The following is a 14,565-nucleotide window of genomic DNA, read 5'->3' as shown; positions in this document are numbered from 1 at the left end:
GTCCAAATGTGAAGTCCAGGCCAGGGAAGGCCAGGATCTGGAGAAGTGACATGAAGAAATGGCTGCAGAAATGCTTTTTCTGACTATGGCCTGGCTCGAGGTTTGGGGTGTGAAAGGGCCCAGAACTTGTAGGGTCCCATTTGCCAAAACACAGGTGAAGGCTCCAGACAAAGCCAGTGAGCTGCATCAGTGAACAAAGGGTTTGAACATGGGGAAAAAACATTATTATTTGTGTCTGCATCTGCAGTGCTCCCCTCTTCCTACCTCAGCTTTTACCTGTGACGTACCTTAGTCTAAGGCAGGAGGTCACCCGTCCTGCAGAAGGAAGGCCCCCGCTAACCTGTAAAATCAGGGACAAAAGTAGCACAGCATCTCCTGATACCTTCAGAGGAGGCTGTAAATGTCATGTTGCACTGCTGCAAATTGCCCAACCCCCAACATCTTGGCCCCAAATACCCTCAAATGGTGGCAAATAGCCCTTGTCACTCACTCGGAGAGGCTCAGCCTCAGCCGCCTGAAGCCGAGCAGCCCCCGATCCCTCCGTGCAGCCCCCAGTCCCTCCGTGCAGCCCCCGATCCCTCTGCACATCCCAGCCCCGGCCGCCGTTCCTCCAGCTGCCTGGGGGACGGTGCTCTGTTGCCATTCCGTATTCCCGATGGATAACTGGGGTCCTTGCTCAGTTTGTGGAGAATTAAGCAGGCTTACTGATAGAGCTAAATATATTCAAGGATTTAATTCTTGGGATTTTCAGTCTATTTCTGCAGGCAGCAAATGAGAAAGGATGTCTGGGCTTCCGCAGCCTGTCATGCAGTGTGTTTGGAATACACCTGGGCTCAGTTTTTTACATCAGTTTTGCATTAGTAAACTCTGGTTTTTTGTTGGACAGATCAGTTAGAACAAGTAGAGGATGATGAGGTGTTTCAAAAACTCTTTTGGAGTTTGGTTTCCTCATGATAATGTACAAAATTAATGGAATCTTTGCTCATGTTTCACAGAAGGACCCAAAACTAAAAAAACCCTTCAGATGTTGTTTGGAAGCCTGAGAAAGTCTCTGTTCTTCGGGCCTGAGCTCAGACAGGGATGCAGATGAGGAGCAAAGCATTTGTAAAGAGCCCTGGGTGCGTTTGATGGGCCTGTTTACAAGTGTCTTCATGCTCAGAATGCCAGGCTTTCTGCTGCGGCCAGGGCATGCGCTGTAATCAGCTTTCTGGGGTGGGATTGATCTGTTTTTTCCTACAGGCGCATTTTAAGGGACCCAAAGAAGTGCCCGGGAGTAGTTTCACACGGATACCTCTCCTTGTTTTGCTTGGGGCATTTATTTACTTTGCAGTTTTTACATTTACTCCCAGAAACTGCCACCCCGCGCAACCATCAGACCTTCATTTAAATGTGAAATGGCGAAAGACAGTCTCTGAGCAACGGCTATTTATGTGGGCATTAAGCTGCACATACAGTATGTTAATTGTATTTCTTTCTTTTAATCACAGCTTAGCAAACATCTGCAGTTGTCAAGCGCAGTAAGGAGAATTGAAATGCGGGTCAGGTATTTACCCTTGCGAGGGTGGGAGCTGGACCCAGAGAGCATCGGGGATGGAGCTGGGTCAAGCTCAGAATATTTACCATCTTTAATGTCCTTTCCCAAGGCAGCTTCATCCCACAGCCCAGCTTTCCCGGGGATATTTCCAAGGCATAAGCAAGGCTTTGGAAAACCTCCTCAGCACCTGAATGTTTGTGTTTGTAAAACCAGCCCAGAGCTACAGACTTTCCTTGCCTACAGGGAGCAGGGGGCTGGGGGGATTGGCAGGGCTAAACCCATTTGATTATGCATTTTTGGTGGTCTGTGCTAGGTGCTGGGACAGGGCCAGCCGAGCCGGGGGTCTCGCTCCAGGCTGGCGTGCTCGGGCAGCAGCAGGTTTGGCACCGGAGCGCTGGAAGCCCTGGCCACCACCCGTGGAGCCCATGGTACTCTGGGGGCAGTGGTGGGACTGGGAGCAGAAAACCGTGTTCTCCTTCCCGCGAGTAAAGCCTGAGCCCAGCTTTAGGCCTGCAGCCCCCTCCGACCCCTTCTGTGCCCTGTGGCTGAGGGGAGTGTGGAGCTCGGCAGCCCAGAGGGTCAGGCTGCCAGCCCAGGGCTGGCTCCAGGTCCGACCGTCCCCCACGGGTCCCCAGCGGGTCCTCCACGACACCAGGACGAGCCCCCGTGGGGGTGGGCTGCCCCTGCTTGCTGCCCTTTAAGGTGTGCCTGCAACTACAGCTGAAACCTGTGCTTAAAATTCGCTTTCCCCTGGACCGAGTACACATTAATATCTGGATTTCTCTTTAATACATTTTATCTGTGAAAATTAGTGGTTTATCTCATCATAAATACGGATTTGAGAAATGAAGCATGACTGAGATATTGCAGAGTGCAAGTTTGATTATTTAAACACATTTCTGAGCACTCCAATTTCCATTCTGCTCCTTCACTCTGTGACTTACATTTTACCATCAAAAGGTTTTCCCAAGCACATTGCCACATGACTCAGCCCAAACTGTTACTTAGGTTGAAATTTATTCAAATGTGTAATTTTTCAACATAGTTTATCTTTTCACTGGGCTTTGGTGCACGGAGATAGAGATGGGCGAACGCAAGAGGTAGCTCGCTCTAGCTGATGTAGTGGAGGAGGGAAGCGGGTGTGTACGCAGAGACCTGGAAGATACAGAAAGTTGGGGAAGGAGAAAAATCACATTATGGGGAAGCTGAGCAGCCGGCAAGGATGCAGGGCTGGGAAACGCAGCAGCCGCCGGTGGGCTCAGGACCACAAGACCCCCTCACAGAGCATCCGTGGGCACCTTGGCCCTCCACGACCTTGTGATGGTCCAAAACAGGGAGAATGATTGCCCAAAACAGGGTGAAGCATCGCAAGGGACACCAGGGTCTGGCAGGCAGAAGGGACCAGCACCTCCTCGTCCATGAGCTTCCTCCTTTCCCTGTTTTCCCTGGTGGGACCGTGCATCTGAGTATCTCTGTGCCCAGGGGAGCTCTTTGTCTCTGCCGAGCGGCCGTGCAGGTGGGAGCTGGGTCGGTGGAGCCCTCCATCAGCCCTCAGGTCGGGTGCCAACCCCGGAGCGGGTGCCGTGTCCCGGTGGGCTGGAGCAGGGCCGGGACTCATAGATCTGAGCCCCAGGACCGGCCCTGACCCAGGGAGCTGCCCAGTGATTAGCACTTGTTCGCTCATAGCAAGTGTAATGTCTGGTAAATGGGCTGCTGGGAGAGAAATGTTAGTGCAAGTGTCTCATGGCAGATATTCCACATCTAAATTGCCTGTTTAGGTAATTTAAACTTTGCTTAATAAATGGACTATCTCTTCTGTCCTCAGGTATTTAGTCTTCCTGCAGATCAAAAGGGATCTCTACCACGGCCGTCTCCTCTGCAAGACTTCGGATGCTGCTTTGCTGGCTGCCTATATCCTTCAAGGTAATGCTTTTTGACAAGATAAATTTGCTTTTCATGCTAAGTACCGATTACATTATTTCACTTACAACAGATCACTGCACCTGGAATACAAATGTCATCCCGCCAGTGCAGGGCTTGCGCTGCGAGGCCGAGCTTGTGCCACCCAGCGCTGGGCTAGAGGGGGGTGAGGACTGATGCTAGGGTCTCACCCACAGCAGACACACCGCGCTGCCATTTGCTTCCAGCAAGCTGCAGAGGCACTGGTGGAGTTTGGAGCAGGAGGTGGGAAAAACCTCAGAAACCCCCTTGCCCTGATCTGCCCTCCTGCCTGCTTTCCTGCCTGCGTGGCTCTGCCTGCTCTTGCCTCCGCTACCCCTGGCACCAACAGCATGGAGGTGGCCAGCATCTGCTTTGTGTGGGGGGACACGCAGGTGCTCAGCGAGGGCCGTCAGGGTGTTTGGAAGAGCTGGGAGGTGCTGGCATGGAGGGAAAGCACGTTGACGTGCTGTCAGCACCGCGGTGCCGAGCGAGCAAGTGGGGTCCCCCACCCAAGGGTGCTGGGCTCAGCGCGATGCTGGGGCCCCTCTCTGCCATGGGATGAGCTGAGGAGATGCACCCCAGCAACCAAAAAAGTAAAATTTCAGCTCCAAAGCATTTTTGAGTTATTTCACAGTGCTGGTGTGTTTCCCCCCTTTTTGTGTTTTAAGCAGGAATCATAAAAATTAATGTAACGTCTTCATTTCGCTTAGGACCTGAGGGTGGAGGAAATTAAATCAGAGCAAGGTCCTTTCATCCCCCGTGGTGGTCGGCTGCCGGATTCCTGTAAATCCCGGCAGGAGACACCCCCTACAGAGCCCTGCGACAGTGAGATGCCAGCGGCGATGCGATCGCTGCCGGCTCCCGCGGGGTGCGGGGAGGGGGAGCAGAGCTGTGTCAGCCCGCGCTGAAGACAGAGCAGGGCTCAGCTCAGAAATCAGCGTCTTGGGCGTTTCTGCACCCTGGTCTCGGGGTCGGGGCCACGGGGACTATCCGAAGGACAGACCTGCCGTTGCTGCGCTTGCAGCTTGCCCAGGCTTGAAGCAGTTTTTCCAGGCGGGGATCAATCCCTGCCCGCCGCCGCTGCAGGCAGCCCCCCCGCCCCACTGCCTGGGAGGAAAAGAGGGGAAGGAGCTTCTCTCAATGTCACTTTACAGATTTCCAACTAATTATATTTTTTCAAGGTGCAGTTGCGAGCAGAATTCACTCACCACCCTGTTCCCAACTGGGATCGGGGTGGGGGCCGGGGGTGCCCCCGGGGGTGCTCAGGGCTGATCACCCCAGGGCTGCCACTGACGGACCCAGCGCAGCTCCCGGGAGGTTCGTCGCAAATAGGTTGAGGAATTAATAAATTTGGGACAGCGAGCACCTGCTGCCAGATGACTCCCAAGCAGTGAAATTAATTGGATGCAGCTAATGATCCTTCCCGCTGGGAAGTGCGCTGGGCTGGAGCAGCATCCCCGGGATACTGCCGGGATGGGGACACACACCCGCGGTCTGGGTTGTGGTGCTGTTCCTGACGGGTTCTGTCTCCCCCCAGCTGAGATTGGGGATTACGACCCAGGGAAGCACCCGGAAGGCTACAGCTCCAAGTTCCAGTTCTTCCCCAAACACTCGGAGAAGCTGGAGAGGAAAATTGCGGAGATTCACAAGTCAGAACTGAGGTATGGCGGGGTGGCTTTGCTGAGCGGGAGCATCAGCTGCTGGAGGGATTACTGATGCTCGGCTGATTTTTATCCCTGTTTGGGATTTTCAGTCGTACCATGGGATGAGCACTCACGGCTCTTGTGTGTCAGATCCTGCTGAGAGCCAGCGGTGCTCCTGGCAGCGTTGGTAACAGCAAAAACGCAGAGCAGAGCTTTAGGAAAGCAGGTCGTTGGTGGCGTAGAGGCATCACAACAAATCACCCTGCAAGAGGAGCTGCCGTGTCCCGCCAAACCTCTGCTCGCTGAAAGGAAAACGTCATCAAGCGGCCAAGGACAAGCCGCGGAGAGCGCAGACAAATAAAAAAATACACCAGCAATGCGGCAAAATCAGTCCCAGTCCCTCCTGCCCCAGGGAGGGCCGAGGGGTTTCTCCTGCTCCTTGCTGTTGGCTCAGCCAGCACAACTGGGGGGGGTCTCTGGTCTTCCTGGCGGGATGGGGACCCCCTGTTCCCCCCTCCTGCCATCTTCCCTCCTGCCTTCACCCCGCTCTGGGGACACGAGGTGTGAGAGACCATCAGCAAAGCCCCAACTGGACGGCCAGTGGGGTTTTAACCTCCCAGGAACCCAGCCGAGCCATGCCCTCACGTGCTGGGGGCTGCTGCCTTCTGCCTGGCAAACTCACCTTTCCTCCCCCCCAGAAGAAACACCCGCGCTGCCTCTAGGAAATTCAGCCCTCAATTTTGCAGATGCTCCTGAATTTTGGTCCTTCCTAATGCTTCTGGTTCGGCGTATCTCCCGCTAGGTCAGGCTGGCAGGGGAAGGAAGGCTGCATTTCAGTGCAGGTCTCCCGCTGCAGGTTGATTGCACTGGCAACTGTAAGGGGAACAGGCCACGACTGAAGCCTCTTGTCATTAACAGAAACCCTGTAGCCAAGGGCTGACTTTCACCTTCGCGTCTTCCATGGAATATTCTTTTTTCTCCCTCCTGTAGTGGGCAGACACCAGCTACTTCAGAGCTGAATTTCCTCAGGAAAGCCCAGACTCTGGAGACCTACGGGGTTGACCCACACCCTTGCAAGGTAAAACAGTTTTTGTAACACTATTCCTTGTGTTGTATTTCCCGCTCCAGCCGGTAACAAGCCGCAGAGGTGCCAGTGGCTGGTCCCGAGCATGGCTGTTTGCCACCCGCAGCGGGTTTTGGCGCTGGCAGAGCCATGGTGGGTGGGATGTGCCGGAGCCATCAGCCCTCTCCAGCCTCAAAACCCAGCCCCAGGCGAGCATGTGTGCACGGAGGGGAGCACCGAAATCCTTCCCCAGGGCATTTAGGGAAGCTGTCAGAAAGCATTTTCACATGCAGACAGCTATAAAAGACAGTGGCCGATCCTCTTCTACTAAAGCCTGTAATTTGGAGGCAGTAACAAGGTCAGTAATGTGTCTGAGAAACCAGCAAGCATTCATCTGCCACAGACAGTCTATCACTCTGCTCTTCCCAGGCCAGTAATCCAGTTTTCTGTTTGAAATGCTTTTTATTGACTGTAGATGTCATTGCGTGTGGTTCTCTCTGGTCCCTTATAATCCCATCACATGCAGATGGATGCGGGATGCAACGCAAAAGGAGAATTTTACTCTAAGGGCAGTGCCTGCTCTGTGGTCCCCCGGGGCTTTTAACCAAATTATGCCACGTAAATACACAATTGTGGTAAATACACGTGGCCTGGGCAGGTTGGGTCCCATTTACTGGTGGTCTGCGATTGCCGAAGTGGTTGCCAGGCGGGAGGTGCCGGCTGGATTGGGCCGTGCTGCCCTGGGAGTGATGCGGGGGGGGGGGGTGTCTGCACTTTGCTCTTATTTCCCCGTAGGGTCCTGTGCCCCATTTAGCATCCCCAGCCCCTGTTGAGCCTCCACAGCCCCAGCTCCCCATCCTCACCCCCAGCATCTTTCCTGGGGGTACACGGCTCCCCAGCTCCCCCCCTCTGCCCTGACCAGGGGGAGCTCGGCCCGACTCCTCCCCTCCCAAAGCAGCAACCCCAGACCCCTGTGGGTTCCAGCCCAACACCCTGTTAATCTCTGAGCTCCCCATTAATCTCCAAGCTCCCCGTTAATCTCCAAGCTCCCTGCTCGCTGCCCGCAGCTGCAGCACCAGCCCCAGCCAGGGCCGAGCTGAGTGGGGGGTGTGCGGGGGTGAGGGGGTCCGCACCCACCGGGAGGGCATGTCCCTCTGCTGAGACCCCACTTCTCCCTTTCCCGAAGGTTTTCCCAGATTTGAGAAAGAGCCAAAGCGCTTTGGGCAGCCCAGGGCCGGAGCTGCAGGAGCTGCTGCCGGGCCAGTGCGTTCCCTGTGGGCGGGTTTCTGTGAAGGTGCACAGAAATCTTCCTTATTCTGCAAGACAAAGCTGCTGCGTCGCCGACTTGATGAGTTTGGGGAGTTACATCTTGCCTTGTGCCGGGTACTGGGTTGAGGTTCAGGGCTCTTTGCTCTTATCATAACGCTGCCTCCCTGCCGTCCCTGCACCGTGTCAGCAGAGTAACCGAGATCCAGCGTCCAGGGGCGGGAAGCAGACAGCAGAGAAGTTGGCTCACCTCTTGATTAAACCAGGGAAAGACACAACTGGGGGCAGAGCAGGGCTGTACCCCCAAGCTGGGGAGATCTTGGGCACAGGGCATCTCATGCTTTCCCCTGAACAAACATCACAGACACTAAACAGGCATCACTCTTCTGCAACCGCCCCTGTGAAATTCCTTGCCTGCTTTTCCTGCCCTGTGCAACCAGAAATCCGGAGCCTGGCACACACCTTCGTTCCAGCTCAGCATTGTTCAAAACCCACCTGAATGTCTCCTGGCCAAATAAAAGTCACAGCAAATCTAACAATTACTGAGTGGCCACGACTGCTTCATAATACTTTTAAAATTCAGCGTATATCTGTTTTTCGCTGCACACCAGTGAAGTTAATGATTGTTTCCCCAGAGTCTAGACGTTATGATTAAGTTAAACTGCTGCCTTGCTCCATACATGACACTAATTACTGGTTTTAAACTGCCTCGATGCCGCCCAGCTGCACTGGCTGTGCAGGGCTCGGAGGGAGTCAAGTGTAACTGGGTTTTTACCATTTTCTGGTTTAATTACTAGTAAAAGGGCTGGTGGGGCACTGCCTCCACTGTTTATTCATCGGGGACGGCTGGGGCTGGGACTGGGACCGGGATTGTGGTTTCTCCTCAGCAGTGCCGCTGGAGAAGCTCCCCGTCGCTCGGCTGCGGGTGTTGCTGCCAGGCTCGGGGGGAACCTGCTGGGAGCATCCCGCGGGCAGAGCTGGTGCGGGGGATCCCCCAGGGCCAGCACCTTCGGGCCTGTGGGTCGCCGCTGGGCTACAAGCTTTGCTGGCTTGGCAACATGTTGATGAAATGTTGCCGTTGTCTTCCAGGATGTGTCAGGGAACGCGGCATTCTTGGCCTTCACTCCCTTCGGTTTTGTTGTTCTGCAGGGAAACAAGAGAGTTCACTTCATCAAATGGTGAGTTCCCACCGCGGCATCACCCACGGTGCCCTGCTCGCTTGGGGCGGCACCCTCAGCTCGCTCCCGCTCGCTTGGGCCCATCACAGGTGCCACGAGTGCCCTCTGTCACCTCAGGGTGTTCATGGGATGCTCGCGTGGTCAGGGTGATCCCAGCGCTGGCTGCCTTCCCCGGGCGATGTGCCCATTACGGGACGGCAGTAAGTGCACCCAGTGCCCACGCCTGCGCCCCCCAAAAGCCCCCCAAAAGCCTCCCCAGCCCCTCTGAACCTGGTCACGTTATTCCTTGGTCTTTGCTGCACCTCAGAGTTGGGGCAGCATGTCCCTCATTGCCACCTGGCCGGTGCCTGTGTGACGGGGTCCCAGCGCCTCCGGGACGCCCCGCTGACCCTCAGCTTCACCCTAGGGCACCCCGCTTTCCATCTGCTAGTTTCTGAGCCTCGTGGCACCCCCCAGGGATGGCAAACAAGAGCTTAAGGCTGCCCCAAATCATCAGTGAGTGCTTGGCCGGGCTGCGGTGGGCTCTGCACAGCCACCCACCTGCCTGTCCGTGTCCTTTCAGGAACGAGGTGACCAAAATGAAATTCGAAGGGAAGACTTTCTATTTATACGTTAGCCAGAAAGAGGTGAGTGCTTTCCCTTCCCGTGGGGCTTCCCGAGCGCAGCTGCGGTCGTTACTTCGGCAGGTTCTCCGTGAGCTTGGCAGGCAGCTGCCTGTGGTGCAGGGACATGGGCACGGTGACAGGGGCTGCAGCTCGGCGGCAGCACCGGCGTCACCTCCCTGCTCCTGCTGGCACCTTGCTGTGGGCGTTAGAGCCTGCAGATGCTGGGTTAGCGCCGGGCAGCGCCGTGCTGAGGGCTCTGCCCACCACTGCCACGTGCTGCCTTTGGGGTTATTGTGGTGACTTGGCACCACTGTCCTGCTCGGTCAGCTCCAATTAACAAAATCATCCTAAAAACCTCAGGCTGAATCGGCTCCCACACAGACCAGCAGCTTGACTTGTTAAAAAACATGTTTGTGGATATTTAAAAAGGCCGGTAAAGCGGAGGAGGTGGGTGGCAGGTCCCTGGCTGCCCATCCGTTGCAGCGTGTTGGCTGATGCTCCAACCTCTCCCTGTGTCCTGAGCGGCTCTGGAGCAGGATCTGCCCATGTCGGCGCTGCTCTGCCTCTGGGTGGGCACCGCTTCCTTCTTCCCTGCCAACTCCTTGTCCTTCTCCTTTAGGAAAAGAAAATTGTTCTTACGTATTTTGCCCCGACACCAGAAGCCTGCAAGCACCTCTGGAAGTGTGGGATAGAAAACCAGGCTTTCTACAAGTGAGTGCTGGGCCCTGCGGGCACATGTGGGGGGGTGGTCGGCATCTCCCTGCGGGTCGGCGCTGCCCCACACAGCACCCACCCGATGGCTCCAGCCAGGTACCAGGGCCCGGGCACAGGCTGTCACCAGCCGCCTGGCACCCCTGTCCCGGTGGCCCTGGCAAAGTCACCAGCCACCAAAATCAACGAGCTTTGTCCCTCCCGCTGACCACCACTGGGCTCATACCTCCACAGCAAACCTTTAATCAAGAGATTAAAACTAATTGGAGATTCAGCCTTTAATGCCCAGCAACTGGCACACGTCCCATCCGCAACGTGTTTTAGCATTTTCCCAGTTAATGGCAGCTTGCTCAGAGCTAGGTGCTCAGGTGCTGCAAGCGCGGAGCATGGCCGGTGCCGAAGGCAGCAAGGACAGACACCAGCAAAACTCAGGGGATGTTTTCTGACCTAATATTCAAAGGTGGATTTTCAAAATGGCTTCGGAGGCTCTGTTTGAGCTGAATCCAGCACGAAAATCCCCACTGAAGCCAAGCGAGTGCCCTGGGTGCTTTAGAAAAGCCTGCCTTTTGCTGGGGGAGGCTCAAAAACTTTCAGAAATAATCTGCTTCTAAGCTCTTTGGGAACAAGTTAATTATTCATGGGAAATATTCAAGGGACCAGGGAGGTGACGAGCAGTCTGGGCTGCAGCCACAAGCCAGGGCGGTTGGGGACGGTGGCTCGAGGGACCATCCCCACCCGCTGCCCAGCTTTGGGGGCGTCTCTGGGCTGGGGTCTCACCTGGGGAGGAGGGGAAGGTGTTGTCCCTCCCCAGGAGCTCTGGGCTCCCTCGTTTGCAGCTTTTCTGCCCCTGGTTTGGTGAACTGAGCTGTCAGCCAGAAAGGGAGAGGTCACGGGCTGGACTGTGCCAAAAGACAGGGAGGAGCCAGGTGGAACGGTTTGGTTTTACCATCCTGCTCATGTTGTACTTAAAAATAGACTGCTTCGTGCTTTGTAATGAGTTTTATTTTAATCAGCAAGATGCGAGAGAAAGCGTGTGATGTATTCTCTTTGGGAATACTGCAATCAGCAGCTGCAATCAGCAGGTTTCATTTCTCATTATATGAACATGAAATGAAATTGCAATATTGCTTTACAAATCTTTGAAGGATTAATCATGTCAGTAAATTACCATGGCATTATGGAGTGGACCGTGGGCTGGGCCGAGGGGCTGCTGTGCTCCTCCATGGGCTCGGGAGATGGGATTGTCCCTGCCGGCGGCTCTCCCCACGGCTGGCCGGTCCCTGCACCCCTGCCACGGTCACGGCACCCCCGGAGAGTTCAGCCCGTGGGTGCTCGCTGGGGGACCCAGGGGAGCTGCAGCCCCCCTCCAGCCACGGGTCTGTGCTACCCCACCGCGGCCAGTGGCTCCTTTCGTCCCCGGTGGCGTTTGGCATCTCCCAGGTTTCACTTTTCTCGCTGCCGTGTGCTGGCGGCGCGCAGCTCCCGCCCCAATGCCGGGGGTTGGTCTGTTGGGGATGATGCCGGTGCGAAAACCACGCGAAGGCTTTGCTGTGAAGCGGTGCCGGGGCCGTGCCCTGCCCGGGCGCTCAGCACCGGGCCGGCGGCGCAGGATGCTCACGAGGCTCTTGGTGCCATCGCAGGTTGGAGAAGTCAAGCCAGGTCCGGACTGTGTCCAGCAGCAACTTGTTCTTCAAGGGAAGCCGGTTCCGATACAGGTAAATAATGACAGTAAGTAGCAGCTACTGGGTGTATTTGGGGCTGCTCCTTCGGGTGCGCTGCAGGGAGCAGCTTGGGGCTGTGGAGGCCCGAGGATTTTCTGAGGGTCCTCCTCTCACCCCAGGCCCTCCTGGTGCAGCACGGCCATCGCAGCTCCCTTCCCTGTTTCACAGCCGAGACCCCGCCTCCCCAGCCCCAGAACTGCAGATTTTTGGAGGGACGGGCGTGGAGGAGGGGAGAGGATGGGGTGGGGCTTTGAGGTTTGGTTTTTGAGAACAACAAGGAGTGAAACGAATCGCCGCAATTCCTAAATTCCTGGGGGGTGTTGCTCCTTCCTGGCCTGGGAGGGAGAGTCTGGACCCGGGGCCTCATATCTCTGCAGGACAAGAGACCTCAGCGCATCCCCTGCTGCACGATGGCCATGGCGTGTCCCCGCCTCCCCAGGGGGAGGTGACCCCACAGTATCTCATGCCAGGAGAAGCACCAAAATGTGGCGGTGGAGGTGCCAGCCCAGCCTTTCCCTGCTCTTCCATCACCCCGATTTCCAGCAAATATTTCTGCTTTCCCCTGGAGCCACGGGGAGAGGCCCCCCGGGGTGGGGGGGGCGAGGCTGTGCCAGGGCGTGGTGTGTGGCGGGGGTGGCTCACGGCTGGCGGGTGCGATGCCCACGTCCTGACGGCAGCTGTTCTTGAACCTCCCGCAGTGGCCGCGTTGCAAAGGAGGTGATGGAGTCCAGCGCCAAGATCAAGAGGGAGCCCCCCGAGATTCACCGGTAAGAGCCCGGCAGCAGCAGCACGGTGCAGCCCACGGGACCGGCCCTCACCCTCCCCCACCCCCCCCCACCCCCGGCGTTCGGTACCCGGCTCCCCGGGGCGGTGGAGGGACCAAAGCGGGAGAGCTGCTGCGTGCCTGGGGCTCTGACACTGTCCCCGTTCTGGTCCCCAGGGCAGGGCTGGTGCCGAGCCGGAGCTGCCCCTCCATCACCCATGGCCCCCGGCTGAGCAGCGTGCCCCGCACCCGGAGGAGAGCCGTGCACATCTCCATCATGGAAGGTAGGGCACGGGGCGGCCCTGGGGACACGCACACGGGCGTGCATACGCACCCCCCAAAAGCTGATGCACACACCCAGATAAAAATCAGACTTTTGTAGCCCCTGAGGGTCCCTGCTGTGTCCCCAGGGTCTTGCAGCAAGGCTGGATGGCACCAGATGTTGCTCCTGTGGGTCGGGGCCAGTTTGGCAGCAGTAGTTGAGCCCAGACAAAGCAGAGGGCAGGGAGGTGTGACGGGACGGAAGTTTCCAGTGCAGAAGCAAGTGGAGGAGAATTTCTCAGCAATGATAATTTAGATTAAATTATCTGCAGGGTCTCGGCAGAATGTTGCTGAGAGCCACCGGGCTGGTGTCTGGCCACACACAGGAACAAGCTGCTCTGCAAAATAACTTGTCACCCACCTGGAAGCTGCTCCTGGCTGGCCAGTGGCCACTGCCAACAGCTTGCCAGCCTGCCAGGCCGGCGCGCTGGGCCAGCCTGCGGTGGGGAGGCTGGTCCCCCCTGTCCCAGGGCTGGCTGTGAGGGCGCACAGAAGTTTGGAAAGCTGAGAGGTGGGTGAAGGAGCGTGGGGAGAGGGGGTGGCTGCGCCCTGCGGTCGTGCCCTGCACCCAACAGGCTGCGGGACCAGCCCCTGCCCCGGCACAGCCGCACCGATCCCCCTCCCCAGGCAACGGGCACGGGCAGGGTGCAGAAACGCTGCCGGCTCGAAGGGACGGGTCCCTCGGAGCAGGAATGGAATTTATGCCCATCGAGGGAGTCCAGGGCTGACACCTGCGCTGATCTGGGGGGCAGGAGCATGCCTGGCAGCTGCAGACGGGGTCACCTCTGCCACCCAGTTAAATGTGAGCACCCTCTCCCCGCCTCCCCGCGTGCCGTTGCGAAGCGGCGAGAGCATTAAATAGCCTCCCACAATAAATTACCCCGAGCTGGCACGGCCTCCCGGTACCACCCCTGCCCCGGCAGCTGCTTTTCTTCACTCTCACTTCAGCTGGGTCCTGTGGAAATGCGGGAGCCCAAAATAGCCCCGAGCCCGGGGCCAGTCCCACTTGCGTCAGCCGTGCTGGTGGGCGAGCAGCCGTCCCCGCGTCCTCTCTCAGCCCCGCTGCCGCCATGGTGAAGTGCCTGATCAAGATTAAAACCAAAGTCAGCGTCCACCTGCGGCTCATCAACCACTGCTGCCGGGCGGTGAGGGTCCGGGTGCTGGCCCTGGGGCCGCAGCTGCTGGCCCGGGCTCTGGGGGCTTTGCCGCTCCTCCCAGCTCTCCCCAGCCGCGACGCTCCACAGGGCCCAGGTAACCACGCCGCCGGGCTGCGCCGCATCCGGGCTCCTCCTCGGCAGGGGCGTCCCCGGGGGTCCCCACGAGCACAGCTCAGGGGGATGCAGGGATGTGGGGTGCAAGATGCGTGGGGGGGGGAGTGGGCTGGGGGCTCCCGCGCTGGCTGGATCTTGGGTCGTTATTACCACAAAGCAGCTCCGGTTTTGGGGCTGGACCCAGCTTTTCCCAGATTCTCCAGCTTTTTACATCAGTCCCATGGAGCAAGCAGGTGGCGGGGAAGTTTGGGTCTGGGGGAGCAGCGCTCTCACGGCACTGATGAGCAGAGGGACCCCCCCCCCCCCATCGGGGAGCCGAGCTGCTGCCTGCCCCGGCGGGTGCCCACCCTGTCAGGGACATGGCCGATGCAGCGAGCGGACATTCACATGAACTGGAAACAGCTCTCGGGGTGAGGTTTCCTCCTCCACCACGCTTGTCGGCGGAGCTGCCCCACCAGCGCCCGCAGCGGCACTCGCGTTAAGCCGCGCTGAGCCGGAGGCATCCGGGGAGTATTTACAAGCGAGAGGTTGCAAAGCCCCGGGGAATG

General features: G+C 57.6%; 1 protein-coding gene across 4 annotated transcripts in view; it reads left to right on the top strand.

Moving 5' to 3' along the window:
* FRMD5 (FERM domain containing 5) overlaps positions 1-14,565 on the top strand; it is a 104,738-nt gene that overhangs the window by 85,975 nt on the left and 4,198 nt on the right. For all 4 annotated transcript variants that reach the window (XR_012624873.1, XM_074837557.1, XM_074837555.1 and 1 more), the window contains 9 exons: positions 3,360-3,457; positions 5,013-5,136; positions 6,109-6,196; positions 8,537-8,625; positions 9,188-9,251; positions 9,850-9,941; positions 11,582-11,656; positions 12,361-12,429; positions 12,603-12,709. Coding sequence is in view for 3 of the 4 variants with exons in the window: in XM_074837557.1 (XP_074693658.1) it covers positions 3,360-3,457; positions 5,013-5,136; positions 6,109-6,196; positions 8,537-8,625; positions 9,188-9,251; positions 9,850-9,941; positions 11,582-11,656; positions 12,361-12,429; positions 12,603-12,709 (806 nt within the window). In the remaining variant the exon portion in view is untranslated. The remainder of the gene's footprint in view (positions 1-3,359; positions 3,458-5,012; positions 5,137-6,108; positions 6,197-8,536; positions 8,626-9,187; positions 9,252-9,849; positions 9,942-11,581; positions 11,657-12,360; positions 12,430-12,602; positions 12,710-14,565) is intronic.

Source organism: Strix aluco, chromosome 12, assembly GCF_031877795.1.
Source record: "Strix aluco isolate bStrAlu1 chromosome 12, bStrAlu1.hap1, whole genome shotgun sequence".
In the NCBI taxonomy this organism is placed as follows: domain Eukaryota; kingdom Metazoa; phylum Chordata; class Aves; order Strigiformes; family Strigidae; genus Strix; species Strix aluco.
This window is presented reverse-complemented; position numbering and strand designations above follow the sequence as displayed.